The sequence below is a fragment of the Brachyhypopomus gauderio genome, chromosome 7, assembly GCF_052324685.1.
Source record: "Brachyhypopomus gauderio isolate BG-103 chromosome 7, BGAUD_0.2, whole genome shotgun sequence".
NCBI classification, from domain to species: Eukaryota; Metazoa; Chordata; class Actinopteri; order Gymnotiformes; family Hypopomidae; genus Brachyhypopomus; species Brachyhypopomus gauderio.
In genome coordinates, this window is record NC_135217.1 from 32973227 (window position 1) to 32991719 (window position 18493).

General features: G+C 42.4%; 3 protein-coding genes and 2 long non-coding RNA genes across 12 annotated transcripts in view; 1 reads left to right on the plus strand and 4 right to left on the minus strand.

Moving 5' to 3' along the window:
- LOC143519681 (uncharacterized) overlaps positions 1-1522 on the minus strand; it is a 105129-nt gene extending 103607 nt beyond the window's left edge. For all 3 annotated transcript variants that reach the window (XR_013132488.1, XR_013132489.1, XR_013132487.1), the window contains exon 1: positions 1341-1522. This is a non-coding gene — a long non-coding RNA (uncharacterized LOC143519681). The remainder of the gene's footprint in view (positions 1-1340) is intronic.
- LOC143519682 (uncharacterized) lies at positions 1387-8945 on the plus strand. The gene is made up of 3 exons (XR_013132490.1): positions 1387-1509; positions 1904-1973; positions 8755-8945. It is a non-coding gene; the product is annotated as an uncharacterized LOC143519682 (long non-coding RNA).
- On the minus strand, positions 2273-11741 carry hnf4g (hepatocyte nuclear factor 4, gamma). Of its 4 annotated transcripts, XM_077013358.1 has the most exons (11): positions 8999-9191; positions 6884-7052; positions 6573-6667; positions 5717-5823; positions 5037-5192; positions 4665-4752; positions 4405-4557; positions 4201-4256; positions 4020-4113; positions 3645-3767; positions 2273-3469 (listed from the first exon to the last, which is right to left on the minus strand). In XM_077013358.1, exons 1-11 carry the CDS (start codon positions 9123-9125, stop codon positions 3342-3344), a joined length of 1296 nt encoding a protein of 431 aa, XP_076869473.1. In that variant the 5' UTR covers positions 9126-9191; the 3' UTR covers positions 2273-3341. The 4 variants fall into 4 exon arrangements, with proteins under 4 accessions (XP_076869473.1, XP_076869475.1, XP_076869472.1 ...); XM_077013360.1 differs by lacking the exon at positions 8999-9191 and adding an exon at positions 11257-11542 and having other exon boundaries at positions 2274-3469; positions 4020-4256; XM_077013357.1 differs by having other exon boundaries at positions 2274-3469; positions 4020-4256; positions 8999-9188.
- A 33-nt stretch (positions 11742-11774) lies between these two features.
- gpr141 (G protein-coupled receptor 141) lies at positions 11775-14192 on the minus strand. 2 transcript variants are annotated; one of them, XM_077013362.1, is made up of 2 exons: positions 13960-14192; positions 11775-13558 (listed from the first exon to the last, which is right to left on the minus strand). In XM_077013362.1, exon 2 carries the CDS (start codon positions 13536-13538, stop codon positions 12606-12608), a length of 933 nt encoding a protein of 310 aa, XP_076869477.1. In that variant the 5' UTR covers positions 13539-13558; positions 13960-14192; the 3' UTR covers positions 11775-12605. The 2 variants fall into 2 exon arrangements, with proteins under 2 accessions (XP_076869477.1, XP_076869478.1); XM_077013363.1 differs by having other exon boundaries at positions 11882-13543; positions 13960-14191.
- A 618-nt stretch (positions 14193-14810) lies between these two features.
- The window catches only part of pign (phosphatidylinositol glycan anchor biosynthesis, class N), a 15324-nt gene continuing 11641 nt past the window's right edge, over positions 14811-18493 (minus strand). For both annotated transcript variants that reach the window (XM_077013365.1, XM_077013364.1), the window contains exons 23-29: positions 17558-17644; positions 17398-17453; positions 16513-16588; positions 16125-16198; positions 15640-15682; positions 15498-15550; positions 14811-15373 (exon numbers count right to left, since the gene is read on the minus strand). In XM_077013365.1, the coding sequence (XP_076869480.1) occupies positions 15250-15373; positions 15498-15550; positions 15640-15682; positions 16125-16198; positions 16513-16588; positions 17398-17453; positions 17558-17644 (513 nt within the window). In that variant the 3' untranslated portion in view covers positions 14811-15249. The remainder of the gene's footprint in view (positions 15374-15497; positions 15551-15639; positions 15683-16124; positions 16199-16512; positions 16589-17397; positions 17454-17557; positions 17645-18493) is intronic.

Below are 18493 nucleotides of genomic sequence, written 5' to 3' on the forward strand. Positions count from 1 at the left end.
GTCTGACAGTCACTATTAATTTAAAATTGTACTTTCACTACCAAAAGCAGCCTTGTGTATGCGGTGCAGAGGGTTCACTCTATTTTACCTGAACCGAGTGCCCTTTGTACAAGCTGTGAGATTCAGGTGGGCTCCAAATGACAACGTCAAGCCTAATTCAAGAATACCATATCTAATCTAATTGGGCTATTTCTACCTTGGCTTTACTTCAAAGTAGAAATAAACTATTATCAACACCATTGCTTAATTAACCTTTGGAATACAAAGATATAATACTATCAAGGTCTGTAAGGGTGCTGTTAGGTCCCTTGTAACAAAGACACAGTGTTGCATACAGTAGAACAACACATGATCAAGAAAGATTTGCGAGGACCACTGGTCAAATTTCCCTGCCAACAAAGAGAATACCCCAAATTGCTCCGCCACTGTGGGTCTTTAGCGACACCTGGTGGCAGAGGCGCAGCACGACAGGTGGTACAGAACTCGTGATCTCGTGTGACGGGAACAGCTTTAGAGAAATGGCACAAATATAGGAAGGGCTTTAGTCACTTTAACAATTAGACAACACGCATCAAAACCATTTAAAATTAGATAAAAAAGCAACACTATAATATCCCAATCCAAGAGACATAACAAAACATCCAGGAAACGGATGTAAATAAAGACTAAAGTATTTTATTGGCACCATGATGATGGTTGTATGAAGATATCAACAAGATGTAGCCGCCTTTTAAACGCCAACACGCGACCTTGATGATCTTGGTGTCTAAGGTGTGTGCTGTTGGAGGAAAGAAAACTCTCCCTATTCAACTTGCAGATCATATGGCTTACAATCACTCCGAACATCCTCACGGCCACGAAAGTCAAGGTGCGCGGGGTGCCGAGCCTCCTTCCACACAAAAGGGGTTGGAGAAAGCGGATATGCTTATTCAACCTGCTCCACTGCGCTCAGAGGCAGCTTACCAAGGCTTAATACCACGCCGTCACACAAAGCTGAGCGCTTGAAATGAGATGTGTGCCTCGAATACCGAGACGCCGGTTTGTGTACCAATAAGGACGTCCGGTTGTTCATTAAGGGTCTGGGATGCTCAGGTCTCTCTCGTGTCAAGCTCTGCAGTTTAACCCCGTGCGAGCCGCCACTCCATTACAGAGTCGATTGGAGGGGTTTGCTGTGTTTATTTCATCCACGCTGTCTCCATTTAGACTCCTAGCAGCTCTCCAGTAATAGATAGAAGACACTGCTTTGCATTCACGTTCAGGTGATAGGATTTGAAAGGGGGGAGGGTATCCCAAAAGTGGTACACAACAGAAACTAAATACAGTTTCCAATAAATGCTGACCTGCTGCATGTCCACACCTGGCCTCTTCACAACATCTCATCTCAAAAGGTCCAGGCTTCCTGATGGGTGATACAAACGAGCTACTGTACGCACAGCGTGGTGAACATAAACCCGCAGGAGAAAAGGACGAGTTTCTTGAACTGTGGCGGTTATTTCTCAAGGAACCCATGTGAGTCACGGGGTGTTTATCAGGAAACGTGTGTTCTCTTCACTAATGTTTAGTAGCATCATACGTTTATGTAAACAAGCAGGCCCGTGTGGTCCATCTTTAACCATCATTAGCTATTATAGGGCATGTTTGTCATCTTTATCAGTTCCGCTCACAAATCTCTTGTAATATGAATAATAATAATAATCAGCCTTAAATAACTATCCATGTTGTTTACGTCTGTCATACCTCTGAAAACAAACGTATGCACATGTATTTCTGAAACAAAATGGTGTGCCAAAAACACAGAGGATGCACCTGAATGTGATAGAAAATGTGGAGATAGAAAACTTACCAAACGCCTACATAATTATGGTCCACACTGTCTGACAATATTTAATTATATTTATTACAGGTGAACGAAACCTGTTCTGTTCGCCTCGATTCTGTAAACATAAATTCAAGCTTTGATTTTCCTTTTAAAGGTAGGTAATTCTAACGCTGTTATTTACCACAGTTCAATCTACATTAAAATGTTTCTTGGTCCAAATCACCATTATTGGTTCGATCTATCAAACTATCACCTTAGTATGCTAATTAGTCCAAACTCGCGCGCTCCTCAGGATAGGTTATTTGGGCGTGGCCTATAAGCTACTCTCCTAGAGGTTACAACTTACGCCCAATTAATTCTGTTCATTTAAGTATCCTTACTTTCACTCAAAGATACAAGTTCCGATGAAGGTTTGGGTACATGGTAAAGATGCCAGAAAATTGGTCAGGGACCATTTCAATGATCAGTTTATTTAAATATCATTAGAAATACACTAACATTTTCTCAAGGAGCTAAATTGTATGTTTTGGAGTAATCTTAGCCAGTATAACTGAAAGGTGTCCATTGGCCCTTAATGTTATATTTCCAATCCAACAGATAGATGAGCCCGGTCATTTCATTGCTTAAAATAATTGTTGCCCATGTGATCATGTTTGCATATACTCAGTATATTGACAGGGTTGGGAAAGGGAAGATTTCAAAGACCTGTTTGCGTGATGTTCAAAGCTGTGTCAAACAGATTAAAGGGTCATGTTTATGCTGCTGTGTATTTTAAGGAGCTCTAGATGGATTGGCCCAATCATACTTTACTGAAGATCCAACATTCACAAAGATTCATGTCCATTTAAAGCTTGGTTCCAGCCACTGAGTGAGAGACAATTGCCAATTTCTCAGTTAAAATGCTGTCATGTTTTGATGTTTTTCTTCAACATGTGTTTGACAATTCCCTTTCATCCACTGATTATCATGGTTGTGACTTGATAAGATGCCGTGATTAACGGTTAGATTACATTGTCTTTGTTGCTCCATTATGCCAAACACAATCAACAGAATATCTCTTCCCATCAGACCTACTGTAGGTGCCCATTAGGGTGTTATAGGTACCAGGAGTGTGGGGGCAGAATCAACAAAAAGCATTTCCATTACCCAAGAACACATAGTTCTGGCACACACTGCCACGCAAGGCAAAACTGCACTTGACAAACGTATTGATAACACTTATAGATCAGGTTAAATGTACAGCACAATGCATGATACAAAGTATTTGACAGGTCATGGAATATGAATTCTTATTTGTACCAAGTCACAAATGCAATGTGTTTTTTCCCCAGATTATCTGATATTTCCTATAACAAAAAACTTCAGTAAAGTTCCTAATAATATACTTACAAATATGAGAAACAAACTAGATGGGCTATTTTTTTGTTGTTTTGTTTTTATCTCATTCCATTTACATATTTACAAAGACAGTGGATAAGAGCTCCATCGTGCTGGCCACGTGGCTAGCTGCAGGCTCCAGGCCTCAGAGCGGAGGCTCAGGTGAGGGCCTACAGGAGAGAGGCTGTGTTGGCATTAACAGTGTGACGCTCGGTGGGGACTTGTAGACCTCCTGACCCTGTGGTGGAGATGGAATCGGTGTGTCTGGAGAAGCTGGAACAGAATGGAACAAGATATAAGCTTCATGTATGGCATACTAAAAGTATTTTACTACTACTGCCACTTTAATCTTGTTAAAGAAAATGCACTGCCACCAGCAATAATTATTACTGATCACTGCTTAAACAAAAGCAACCAGAAGTTATATGGCAAAAACTGATGATCTCACTTATTTGTTGTGGATGGGCGGGGCCGGAGAGAGAGCTGATCACCAGGGTCTGACCGGTGATTGGGTCCTGGGTCAGCTGGGGGTGACCATGGTGATGCAGATGAGGCTGTTCTGTAGTCAGTCCTGTAAGATGATCAATATGTAGATATATAAAAGTCATGCAACTGCTACTTCTGTTTTATTTGAGACTATTACAGAATGATTACTGTCATAATTAAAGAAAAATAAAAAAGCATTAAAAGAATGTTAAGAGTTGTGACAGCACTGCTAATAATGTGTAATTGTAGCACAAGTGATCTGAAAACTGCATTCGTCCAAATCACAATTCTGACATGCAACATCTGAAATCAAGTCTGACGTCTGGGCCGTAGTCACCTCCTAGGAGCATCTCCTGCAGAAGGTTGTCGATCTTGGCCAGGCCAAAGAGCTTGATGAACTGCAGTTGTTCGATCATCTGCCAGGTGATGCTCTGTAGTGTGGGCAGCAGTAGGAGGAGCTCACCGAAACGGCCACGAGAGTCATACTGGCGGTCGTTAATGTAGTCCTCCAAGCTCACCTGGACCTGGCACCTCATGCTCTTTATCTTTGACGGATCTCTCAGGCTTTTGGCATCTGAAGGTCAGAACCGGAACCAGAGTCAATCTGGGCGAGTGGTTGCTAAAGCCCACCAGTTCATGGGATGGCACTTGCAAACATTGAATGCATGTTTAAAAAAAATGCAGCAGGTTTTTTTTATTGATTTATTTAAATACATACATACCGGGATCAAAGAAAACAATGGCTTTCAAAGCTGCGTATTCATTGTCATCGATCTGGATGTCTTGAAAAGGTGAGACCAATTCGTCGAGGACACGGTTAGCCACTCGGCACATCTCCGCCTCAGGGCAATCTCGGTGAATAACACAGCCATTACCTACGAAGGAAAATGGGCATTTGGCCTTATTTGTGATTGTGACATTTCTGTGCGTGCATGTGTCCTAAAGAGCTGATGTAAATGACATGTTTTTGATCAATAGTTACCGAGAAGCAGGACGTCTTTGTATGGCATTGACCTCTTGGCCACTCCGAGCAAAAGATGTTCCCCTGCGTGCGCGCGTAATAAACTGACCTGCAGGAGCGGAGCAGGGAGAGAACTGCTTTGGACATTTAGCTCATTTAAAAAGCATTGGCCGCCTACAATAAGCATACTCAATCAATACGATAGCGGTGCATGTGGCAGAGGAGATCAGAAATCCGGTACAAAACGGGGACCGAGGAGCAGACTGAATGGTCGCCTGAACTGAGTCAGTCATGTGAATAGCAAATATTGAGCTGAAGTGAAAGGGCCTCCGCAATTTAACCCGAGTGCCTTCCCAATTAGCGCAGGCGGTTTGGCTTTCGAGCGGCCATTACCTGGTCGTCAAGAGGCAATTCGCCGAAGGCTGGGATGTATTTAGCCCACTCTACCAGAACAAGCAGCTGTTGCTTCATAGACTCACACACGTCCCCGACGGCAGCCGATTTCTTGTCTGAGACATCGGCGGAGCCCGTTGGACTGCCGACGGCGATCTGGAGGAGAGAGACAGAGTTAACATGCGCACCCCCCCCCACCCCCCCACTTGAAGCCCCGTCTCCAGAGTGAACTTGCATAAGTAGTTTTGCACATGTTTGGGAATGCTGATGACATTAACTGATGTTTAAGAAGAGACTCAAGCAGTTTAGAGCTAACAAGCATTATAATCATTAACCGGGCAAATCTAAAGAAAGGAATGATCTTTAGAGTCATTCTACTGAGACTTCTGTGTCAGCCTCCTGTGTCATTGGTTGCCAAAGTGGACCAGTGAAATCTCTGGGGAATATCACCAGGGGTACATACCTATTCCCTGAATGAATGTAAAAGGTATTGTTGTAATTATTACATAATTTCTAACTTATTTGTTAGTGGAGATAACATATGAAGTTTGCTATATAGTTTTAGGTCTGTGTGTGTGTGTGTGTGTGTGTGTGTGTGTGTGTGTGTGTGTGTGTGTGTGTGTGTGTGTGTGTGTGTGTGTGTGTGTGCGTGCATTCAGGCGTGTGATTAGTACACTAACCTGTTGTGACAGTGACTCTGCCTGTGCCAGTACAGTGATGGGTGGGAGGTCATGTGAGTCTTGAATGCTCCTTCGGGAACTGATACGATCCCGTTCATTCTGCACAGCTGACAAACACATAAACAGCTCACTGATTAGAGAGCTAATACCAGCCTTCGGTGATTACTGATTAGCTTAAACAGCGGAGTATCTCAAACTTCCCGTCAAGACTGCACACCTCCAAGAATCGAGGCTCGTAAATTGAAGTCTTTCAGTAGCCTGTTCTCAGCTGATAATTGCCTTGATAAAATGAAATGACATTACTCTTCGTTATGTTATCTAGTGAACTTAATTACTGAAAGTTCACATTCAGTCAAGGAGTTCATAAAAGGTGGTTCACAATTACTAATAAGTACTTTGAAGTAAAAAAAAAAAAAACCTGAATATTTTACAATTTCAGGAGAGTCAAAAATAAATATTTCAGAGGGAACAGTGCAGGACGATGTAGCTTCATAACCTAACTGGTGTCTTTACTTTTACTTCTGAGACAAAAAGAAAAACCTGTCTGAACAAGAGGTGGAGGAAGGTAAAACTTTAACCGATCAATGCCCTGAATAACATGTACGCACGGAAAGTGAGCTCCAGAGCACATGATCACCCGTCATAAAAGGCCAAAGCCAAGGTTATACGTCCAATAAACCACACATTCCTTGTGTAATCAGGGCTAGTTTTATGGCGACCCCCATTTTACTGTTAAGTGTTTAACTCTCATCCTTGTCATTAGAGGAGTTGCACATTCACTGGTCTTGATTCTTTCTTTATTTCCTTATTTGTTTTTTGTTGTAAGTTTCAGGCCAGGGTGGAGAAGGGTGTCTACCTTCTTTCTTCATCCCGGCTCGGAAGCATTTGTGCAGCCTGCAGAAACGACACTGGTTCCTCTTGTCTTTGTCGACGACACACTGCCGATTGAACCTGTCCAAATGGGTCGGAGAGCATACAGATCTCAGCCATTACCATCAGCTAATCCTTACCAGCTTTGAGGAAGGAGAACGCTGGCGTAATCATGCGCCATGCTTGCATCCGACCTCCTTCTATTCTACTAGATGTGTTTGACAGGACCCATAGGGCCCCTGGCACAAGTGCGATATGTTTGGCCTGTAGGGGAAGGTGGAGGAGGGTGTAGGATACCTGCAGGAGTAGACGTGGTTCTTTCTGATGCTTCGGCGGAAAAAACCTTTGCAGCCGTCGCAGCTGGATGCCCCGTAATGTTTGCCCGTGGCCTTGTCTCCGCAGATGGAGCAGTTGGAGCTCATGCCGTTATCCCCGTGCCCGATGCTGGACTCCGTCGGCATGCTTTCTGGAGAGCCACACAGCAAGACGGCAAATGATTGGCAAACCTGATGTCACTATCACACATGGTGGTGTTGCAGGCATAGAGGCTGGCTCCCTGAAGAGCCGCGCCCGAGCAGGTCTGCAGTGATCGCGCAGGAGAGATGAAACGTTTTGTCGGTTTTCCGAGAATTAAAAAGCTCGTTCACAACGGACAACCGGTTTCTGGACTACTTTTGCTACTCAAAGCCCAAGGACACCCAGCATAAAAATTTGAGTTGAAAGATAAAGCCAGGGGTTCACCCTGCTTCCAACGGCTAGGCTACGTATCCTAAATGAATCGCTAAGAAGGAGTTACCGTGAAAAAGCAAGATTAGTGCAGCCCCGAGATGTCTGTCTCATCCATGACCTGACCCCCCTCTGTCTCCCAATCAGTGCTGTTAATGAGGAGGTCGCAGATTTCAATAAAGAAATTCTGCATAAGTGAACAAAGAAAAACCCTCTCGTGAAATAGAGATCGGCACCCCTCTGTTCACGTACGTAGAGGGGAGGAATCAATCATTCCTTTATGCATCCAAAATCATAACATTTCAACAAAAGGACGGTGGCAGGGAACCGGGGCCTTTTATGCGAAAGAACGATTGAAATCTCCCTCTAATGCAGGACTTAATTAGGATTTAGCCTGTGTGTTTCATCTCGCGGGCATATGCTCAATGGAGATCGACATCTTGTAGCTTCGTTTTAAAGTGAGCTGAAAGCAGGTCTCTTTTGGTTCTGCTCAGCGCCGACCTGATCCCTCCACGTTTAAGAATGAAACAGAATGCCGAGGCAAAGTGCACCCGGCATCCCTAAGAAGCATCAACCACCCACAAACCCCCACCGCCCTCAACTTTGGAGACCTAATAATTAGACTGCAACACGTGCCTGATATGCACAGGTTCAAGAGCAAAAATAACATCTTGAAGTTGTTACGGCTGCACTATTGAAACCAAATTGCAAGAAACACACTTGCAAATTATTATTTTCCCAAAACAGAGCTGAAATGACGTGTAGCATAGAGAGTGAAGTAGTGTAGAGGTGAATCTGAAAGCCACAGTACAACCTCCAAAGACCCATTGAACTGTATTCTAAAAAAATCTGATATTCAATAACCTTATATGCATCTGTCAACATGATCCCATAATGTCATATCCCAGTATGAAGATGCTACAGCCCGTGTGTGTGTTTTACAGTGTGCCCATTAGCTTTGAATAGTTTTCTATTCATGTTATTCAATGAACTCTGTCTCCAGCTCAGTAAGTAGAAAGCCTACACATATCTATAAAGATAAACTTACAGGTCTTTGTCATCACTGAATTTTTAGCCAGTGTCTGGTTAATGAAGAACAAGTGTCTGGGATAAATCACAAGTTAGGGCTTCAGCTGGGACACCAACCCAGAATCCCTGCAACTAGTCCAACCCATACAGCAGACTGCAAGAATTGCAAGAACTTCTAGCTCCACGATTTCACTATGCAGTATCTGCATCTTGTGAAAAGCTGATGACACATTTAAGATACCTTATAAAAAATAAAAAATAAAGAAATTAGGCGTGCTTAACTCCCTATATGAATTTTAGGCTGTCGAAACGCATCCATTGTTATTGGTTAATAGTTTACTTTTTTTGGCTAATGGTCAAAGGATCTGGAGAACGTGCTCATTCAGTTTTTCACATCTGACATTTCGTTTCAGATGGGTGACAAACGAACCTGCCACGATGCCTCAGACCTCGAGACTCGGCATGTGCACGAGCAAACACAATTTGGTCATTTCTGCCCTCAAGACAGTCACTTACATTCAGCTATTATCTAATTGTTCAGTTGTTTCAGACAAGACGCCCGGCCTCACACAAACAGTTCTGACAGTTAAATGGGGCAGGCCGGTTAAATGGTACACATTATCATAGGAGCAGCAGGCCGGTTGGCATGTCACTCACCGCTGCCATAAAGCACATCGGCGTTCTCGAAGCCCAGGGTGCTGTAGGAAGGGTCCAGGCCATCACAGTAATTAGCTACATCCATGTCCAGCAGGGATTTGGCGAGCGGAGTCGAGGGAAACTTCATCCCTGCCTAGCGTAATGTGCTGAAGCCAACTCAGGAGGTTGTGTCTATGAGGAAGACTTCTGAGTTACCTGAGGTCATCCATCTCTACAGAATGCTGATTTGCTTTCCACCAAGACAAGGGAGGGGCTGTCAAAGACTCCTCACCTCCTTACACAGAACTTATCTGCTCCACCTTATCCAAAAGTTATCAGAAGGATGAGGAGATAACAGGACTTCCCAGGGACGAGTCCGAGCGTAAACTGGACCTACTGACAGTTGCAGTTTCTACTCTAATCTGTAGAACATCACCACCATTTGACAGATTAAACAGAGGAGCAGAATGCAGCACAAGCCTTGTGCAGGGATCACATAAACCAGTGTGTTTTACTGCACTGGCCATCCGCAGTAAAGGATATCTGTCAACAACATGGGTGGATACATCAGATTTTCCAGAATCATTAAAAGAGTGCGAGATTTGACTTACCTGCACAAATCTAATATTACAATTTTGTTCTTCATAATTTCATTAAAGCGGTAAAGGAATTTGTTTATTCGTTTTTCTAAGTGGGGCCTGACTGTTCGTTTTTGAACTTCTAACATCTGAGCGAGGATGACTGTTGTTACTACTGAAGATCTGTTCAATGTTAACAAAACCTACCCCCACCTGACACCTTAATTTGAAGGTGTGTTCACCTTAAGAATCAGATTTGGCTTAATGCCTGTGTTTGCTGAGACTCTTCAAAGAGATGTGACTTTTTTGGTGGTCATCTGTTCAGGTTAGTAAAGAAGCTTTTCTTTGTCACATGCCATGTCTCACATTGTCTTATAAAGCCTGACAGGAGTGTGGACAAAAGTGGTTCATTTCACAATTGTTTTCCTTCTTTTTGCATATTTTCAGTATATGCAATATATTTAAGTAAATTAAATAGGATATATTTTGGCACATAATATAAATATGTTTAGTGTGGTGACTCATACACATATGAGACAGTTTGTGGCTGTTTCATTTTTAAAGTTACCTTGGAGAAATATGAACACATTTAGTTTAATCTAATTACCATTAGGTGAAATAACTCATGGTTGGTACAGGTTTTTGCAATTTTCATAATAGCTGCTAAATAACATTTCACACAGTTTCTTAAATTGTGCATAGTCATTTAAATAATGTTTTTATGTTTTATTATATATATACTACCTGACACGGGTAGTTGGGTATTAGTAAGAGACTAAAATTTAGGAATGAGAAACTGCTGGTACTTCTTTAACATATAAATCAGCCTCCAGCCAAACTTATTCAAAACCACTGAAAGTGTAATAACTAACTAGAACATTTTAAAAAAACCATGTCACAAAGGAGAGGCCACTATTGTACTCAAATATCAGAATAACCAGAGGGCTGTAAAGAATTAAACTATGTTGTGCAAAAAAATATTATGTTAAAATATATAGTTTCTGAAGGATTTCATATAAAACAAACTTCAGGCTCTCAACTGGACGGGGTTACATTTTAACTAAACCCCAACAATGAACTAAACGTTTCACTTTAAAAGAGGAAGTGTCCCGAATCTTCACCCAACAACATGTTACACCCACTATTTTCAGTTTATTAGGCCTACTCGACACAAAGGGGGAGGGGGGGATATGTCTTTTACATAAACTTAATTTTTAAAAAGGTGGTAATTCACAGTATAATATTTATTTTTACAAGATGTATATATAAAGTAAACCCTTTCATAGTTTTTCGACAAGCCAACAATCATGAGTATATTTCTAAAGAAAAACAGCTGAACTAGCTGCTAGTTCCTAATTGACTACCAACGTCTGACACTGTTCTTCACATAATATGTGATGAATCAAGATGACGGCAGTATTCGGCAGTCAACTGGGCAGTTTATTGAAACCTTAAACAAAGACCAACATGGGATTTTATAGGATTTTGTCTGTCATAAGCTACTATTCACCTGAAAAACATTTCACTCAAGAAAAACATTTAAGGCCAAAACATGTTCGTATAATACACGCACGCGCGCGCACAAGTGCACGTCCTTATAACCGGTAAAATCACCGGTGCCGAAAATGCTCCATACCGACGTGAAATAATAAAAGAAATGAACAGTCATAAAAGAAATATATATATATTGTCATTCTTAACCTTCACGTTCAGCAACGAAACTCGTGAGTCGACCCATATTCAAGAATGAATTCCTGTAACTGTTTAAGCTTGTGTAGCCCAAAACATCAGACTGATGCGAGGAAGTGGTGAAACGTGAGTGAGTGAGTGAAAGTAGACGTCGCTCACGTGATAAAGTTCAATGTACAACAGGCCCACATACCGTGGGATAAGAGGACAGGACAAGACAAGTGTACTAAACCCTAATGGTGTGATAATAAAGCCATTTCCACAGTTCATGTACAAATTCTGCCACGAAAACAACAGGTCTTACCTTCTTCCTGTCCAGCAACGGATTTGCATTGATCCAACAGAGTTCTACCTTACCCACACCAAGAAAGTTGACTTTTTAAAATAAGTTTGCATATTGCTGCCCACTTGTTAGAAGGAGCACATTAATGGGCGGATTTAGGAGACTTTAATTCTGCGACACCCTTGATGGTGTCAGGGCAGCCTCATTAGATCGATTTACTAAACAAACTGAAAGCTGGGTGGGGATGTTAAACAGTAACTAGGACCAATAAAACAGCAAAAGAAATGAATCGTTGTGCGTTCGTGGCTACACGCAGCAAAGTCACATAAACTAATAATAATCATTTTATTGTTCTTTCACCTCTTTATTTTTTAAGCTCTACTGACTTCAAATATAAATAAACGTTGGTGAAATTCATGATAGAAGTTAGTCCACATATTAGTCGATCTAATCTTACTGTTTTAGTGAATGTGTTAGTCTCACTATACAGTTTTGCAAAGAAAGAACTACAGGTTATGTTATATACTGTCCACGGTTCAAGGGTTTGATCCATCGTTTTACTCCATTGTCTGCTCAAGAAAAAAATAAGATGTTTCTGTGCAGTATTATTTTCTCGTTATTTCCTACACAGCAGATGGCGCCAAATCCACAATTTATAAAGTCAAGCATACTTAATCTAAGGGACGTCTACATTCACATTACATTCTACATCTACATTTTCGTTTAAAAACGAATAATTATCAAAAGGTAACGTTGCTAATAAGCATTGCAAACTAGTAGTCACCAGTTATCATTATGCACGTAAGATTAAAAAAAATACATTTATGGTATGCTGTGTATGAGCTTTAAGGACTATTAGCCATCTGCATGTTTCAGTTACTGGATGAATGTATTTTAAAATGTCAGCCATCTTTCTTCTCTCCAGAAAAGCTCCTTAAGGACACTCCCAGTGACTATTGCCATAATCTGGGTGTTTCTGTGATGTTTACATTTGCCGGTTTGTAGGTCATCCTCCTGCTAGTAAACCTTGATTGCAGCTCCTTCTGTGATCAGCTCTCTCTGTGAGCAATGTTTCCTGTCAGCAAACCCCGCACCTCTGACATATTCCCTTCCCCGAAAAAAGGAGTAACATGTCAAAGCACGTAAGTGCTGTTAAGGCCAGGAAGAACTCGTTGCTTTTCTTCAGAGTAATGGGGTCTGTGAGGTAAAACAACCGGAAAATGTGACAGGGCACCAGGCAGATGATGACAATGAGCACAAGACTGACATTCTTCATCTGGGCCCAGAACTCCTGGTGGGCCCGGGAAGCTGGCCCATGCTTCTTGAGCAGAGAGTGCAGAATAACTACAAGAACACCAGTCAGGACGATTGACGTGAGGACCGTGCCTACCGACAAGAACCCGTTGAGCACCTTCGTGAGCGTCTTGTTGACCGCTGTCTCGAAGTCAAAGCACTTATTTTGTTTGTGGCCTTCCTCTGTTCCATAATAGTACAGGGTAATGGGGACGACAATCACCACGACGGACCAGACCCCTGCGCTGGCGGCCACAGCGTGGAGCTTTCGGTCGAATTGCATTTGCTCCAATATCTTGTAGTGATGCAGGAAATTGACGGTGAGGAGGATGACGTAGATGAAGAAGACGATGTGCATGTGAAGATGGATCATGGCACTGACCATCTTGCAGAAGGGCCCGGGCAGATTCCAGTTGTCAGTCGCGTAGTAGTAGATGCGGAAGGGCACAGTGAGGAGGAAGATGAGGTGGGCGAGGATTAAGTTCAGGAGGGCGATGGTGGTCCAGGAACGCAGGTTGGCTTTCAGAATGCTGACCATGAGCACCAAGCCCACACCACCTGCTCCCAGCACCACCACATAGATGCCGATCAGGGCGGCTTTGTAGGCAACATCGTGGTTTGGATCCTCGGCAGCTGTGTTCGTGTTTAACACCGTCGTCGTTCCTGCTGAGAGTGACGTATATTCGGTGGCAGCCGAACTTGCGTTCAGAAGCTCCATGGTTTCTGTAGAGAGGAAACCTAGAGAGATGAACCCGCATGGATTTATCTATGAAGCCAAAAGACACCAACTACAAGCTACTAAATCAATTTTCTTGAGAATTTTTCAGCATAGAAAGACCCAAGGTGTTCTATCTGGAGACATTTCTCGATTATTAAGGTTCATCTCCAGCAATAAAATTTTTAACTAGGGCCTCTTTGACTCGCAAACATCTTGCAATAATGACCAATTTGTACGAGAGGATGTAATAAGCCTAGAACCAGTTCTAGCCTGGACATCATGGTGATCTTAACATGGCACATACAGAAAACAACACACATTGTACCAAGCAACTGGTTTGTATGACATCACAACACAAGTGGTTTTACTAACTTAAAAACAAACCCCATTACCCAGTAAATTGAAAGCTTGGGACGCATACCGTGAGGTGCTGCTATGTATCCACAGTGTTAGAGGAAGTGCCACCTTGTCCTAGTCCCTCAACACTCCTCCGTCTCTCTACAGCAGCTCAACTCCGTACGAGTGAAGACAGGAGCCTTAGCTGCTTTGTCATTCATGCTGGAAGTTACGTATGTCACACCTCCACCAAGTCGCTTCCTTTGACAGTGTATTTGGGGCACTGAGCTGCTCGGGGGGTTTTGCTTCACCGCCTTGTTGTGGCTGAGAACACAGAGACCTCCACTCACTCTTCATCGTGGCAGCCAGTGAGATGAAACATACAGATGAAAACCTACAGGGACTCATTCCAAAAGAGTACAGCAGTTGATTTGAGTGTTCATTTGAGTGTTTTTTTGTTTTTCTTGGTCCCTTCTTGCACCTCGATTAAAGTTGAAGTTGTGCATAAGTATTACGTAGCTATATATTTTTCACTTTTGGAGCTCTGGTCCTTTGAGGAAGGATGTATAACCGGACATATAAATTAATTTTTTTTTTAATTACTTAATATTATTTCAATACAATTCAAGTAATTATAGCCACAAAACTGATGATTACATTCCTATTGCTGATCAAATCAAATCAAATCAAAATGTATTTATATAGCGCTTTTTACAGCAGTTGTCATCACAAAGCAGCTTTGCAAGTGTCCGAGTCCAAGATGTTGTCTCCTGAATAATGCTAATATAAAGCCCTTCTTCAAACACAAACGAAGACAGCAGAACATATGGACTGATTATAAAGAACATCATCTTCATAATGAATGAAACCAACTGAAACCAATTGACACATAAATCAATGGTGTAATTTTGAAATAGGGAAATAAATAAATTCCAATCTCTTTAGAACCGTTTTTATTTGTTCAGTGCATATCAAATAAAATAATAAAATTATCTTCTCACTACAAATTAAACACCCAATTCAGAACATAAACACTGAAAAAAATGTAGTTCACAAATTTTGTGAACATGTCTATGATAGAAATTTGCATAACCCAAACGCCACAGTTGTCAGTTTTCAGCTACAACACGAGTGAGTCACTGTGTGGAGATCAAACTGTTGGTCTCCTTCAGCCATTCAGTACCTTTAATTGACGTTTTGCCACTTTTGTGTAAAAATAGTAATTATGTAAACAGTTTAAACAACTGGAAGCGGCCAGCAACACGCCTCCCCCAAACCAAACGATCATCCAGTTACTGATGTGTTTGGTTTGATAATTGTTACATAACACACGCCGTCTTGTTCTGCTTCAGTAAAAACACCCGGCCTTTGGTCCTCATGTAAAGTGCATCTTCATTTTCTTCCCAATCAGAATTCTCCTGGATGTCAGGACGTGTGTCAGGACACTCAGCAGCATCAGGAAGATGGTCATGGACATGACAATGACGTAGTGGCTTATGCTAGAAAGGAGAAGAATAAAGAAATGATATTGCTATATCAGACAACCACCACCACCAGCAGCAAAAGCACCACCGCCAACACTGCTGATAATGATGTGAACATAATGGGCCATTGAGGTCTTACCTGGTGCCAATATCAAGCCAGCTTCCGTGGTCTTTAACCAAACAAAAGAAGTGCTGGAAGATGGACAACACATTATTTACCACAGAAGGTTTCGGTTCTGCACGGATTAATCAAACCCTCCTTCTGTCCGCACTGAACTTACCAGCGCCATCAGGTCAGAGATCACCAGCACCATGAGGAAAAGGCTGGAGAAGAAAAAAGAAAGGGGGGGGGGTGTGAGGACTGAGGACTGCTCTAAGAACATTACACCTTCCAGATATCTTCTCATTCTGGAACAGATTAGCTCCTCTAGATTATGTTCTGGTCCCTACCAAATGTAAATATGCAAATGTATTGTATGTAGAGGTGTGAGTTCCAGGTTCAGAGATTAAAAGTTCTCACCAGGATTTTGCTCAAGCTTGCTAGATTTTCTAATTAGCAATCCAGGTAAAATTAGTGGAATCAACATAATCCAGGAAGCCTGAGCAAAATCCTGGTGAGGACTTTTAATCTCTGAACCTGGAATTGACACCTCTAATTGTATGTATGCTATGCATGTGCGCTATAACTATATTCCTGCTTTGATTAACGCAGAGGCATATGGTGGCAGCAGCCTGCATGTGTGGTGTCTCAGAGCCAAACTTGTACCTTCTAGAGGAAAGTCGCGTAGACACTTGGATGCTTTCGAATGTACACATTACGATCACGAAGGGAATGAGGACCTGAGACGAGAAAAACACAGCAACCAGGAAACAGTGGGGAAATGTACATGACACTGCAATATAACAAACTTGCACACACGTTTGAAAAAGTGAGTGTGAGCTGCTTGAGTCAGTTATGTGGAAATTGCCGTGTGAGGCACTCAGTTCTAAGAGGGGGTCAACTTCCCCAACCCACTAACCAACCGTGAAAAACGTCAGTGACATTTCTTCAACCACTTATATCACCTTTAAACGATTGTGAGTCGTTTGTCACATTGTTTACTCACTTAATAACTTCACAGTAAGGTATTTGATGGTGTGTGTGTAAGTGATACCTTCCACATTAACAGGCCACCCATGACAAAAGGATTGAAGATTGTTAGAAAACAGTAGACAGACGCTGGGTCAAAACTGTGAAAGATAGGAAATGAGATAAAAAGGAGAAGAATTGTGTCTTTTGAACAATTGTCTTTCCACTATGGCTGCACATTATATGTAGCAAGGTACATTATATTGTTCAACAACACATTGTTAGACATAGCAGTACAAATATGGCAGAAGACATGAATATGCAAAATAGCCTTATAAAAATACATCACAAACAGGATGCTGTGAACATCCTAACCAACCTCACACAAGCCCAAATAGTTTTTCTGTATTTTGATTCATCAAGCATTCGGGCATGCCAGTCGTTCAGGTAAATATATAATCATCATTTTTGCTCGACTCATCATCATCATCATCATCATCATCATCATCATCATTTTTGTTCAAAATATACCAAAACCAAAACATCAGCATATCAAAAGTTGCCCCATGTGTTGTATGACCAGCAGAATGGTCCAGCATTCTATATGTATAGCATTTTATAACGTAGCTCTGCTTTGTACAACTTATTTTTCCATAGTACACACTTTCAGTTCATCTGTGTTTATAAGAGGTGTTATAAAGCAGATTCAATCTCAGGTACATATATGCTGCAGAAGACTTGCCAGTTAGCAGACCAACCATCTCCAACCTTCATGACTGTGTTACTGTATTAGCAGACCAACCATCTCCAACCTTCATAACTGTGTTACTGTGTTAGCAGACCAGCCATCTCAAACCTTCATGACTGTGTTACTGTACTACGTTCTAGTACCACTGTCCAGAGGCTACAGTCCGAAAGACGTTGTTCAACCCTGTCAATGACCACCCAAACACAAATCCTCAGGCTCTACCTGTTTATGGAGGCAATATTTCCAGTGCCAAAAAATGCAATTATTATGAAGAACACCTGTGCAAATAGTTAAGGACAGTAAACAAGGAGAGGGCTCAGGTAAACATTTCATCCGCGCTGATTCCATGTTGATTTAATTCGCTGCTAACTTTCAAGGATACGAAGAAGTACGACCGTCGTATATCGTCCAGCCGCAGCTGTCTGATTCTGGTCAAGTCGATCGTTTCAGCGAAGTCGAAGCTGGAGAGCTGGAAAGACACACGGGATCATCATCGACTCGCCTTCACAGAGCAGCTACACATCCAGCTTGTTCCCAAATATCAGCCCGTGTTCCCCGGAGAACCCCAGACCTAGAGTCGGCCCACTTTCTTACATACCCATTATGGAAAATCCAGCACAAAATGCCCTAGAAACCCTAGTATAACCCACACAAAATCCACAGTGTAACAAGAGAGACAGGCTACATTTATCCTCTCAGGTCAGGATTAACCTGACCCAGCGCCTGGTGTTCCTACAGCAAACGTGCACCAATGTGTAGTTCAGTACAAGAGGCCATGTCAAACTAGCGTGTGAACAGGAAGCAAATTGTCAGGAGACGCATCTCTTAACAATTAAACTCAAACGTTACAGAAAAGTGTCTGCCACATCACGGTTGTGTCTGCCACATGTGGGTCGGCCGGGTCCAAGCCAGGAGTGCAAGGACATTAGGTTGTCCCTAATCATAATTAAGCACAGTGACAGCAGGCAGTCCCAGACGTGGGGGGCATTCGTCCTGGCTGAGCAGGGCAGGCAGCGGCTCGGAAACACGGGCTGCTCGACTTCACACGCATCAGAGGACACACGTGTTCAGAATCGGCGATTATCATTCGATCGATGGAGCTGGCCGGCCAGTCGGCAGGTTGCAATTTTACATCAGCCCCAGCACAGGACTGCAGACTGTACCCACCAAAACCACAACCCCCTTACTCCGAAACTACCCCCCTCTGCCCCATCCTCCCCTCCCCCACCCCCCAAACCCACACGCCAGAGGCTGCCAGAGCTAACAATGAGAAGTTAGAGGATGCTTGAGTACTACATCTCCATTTCACAGAGGAAAT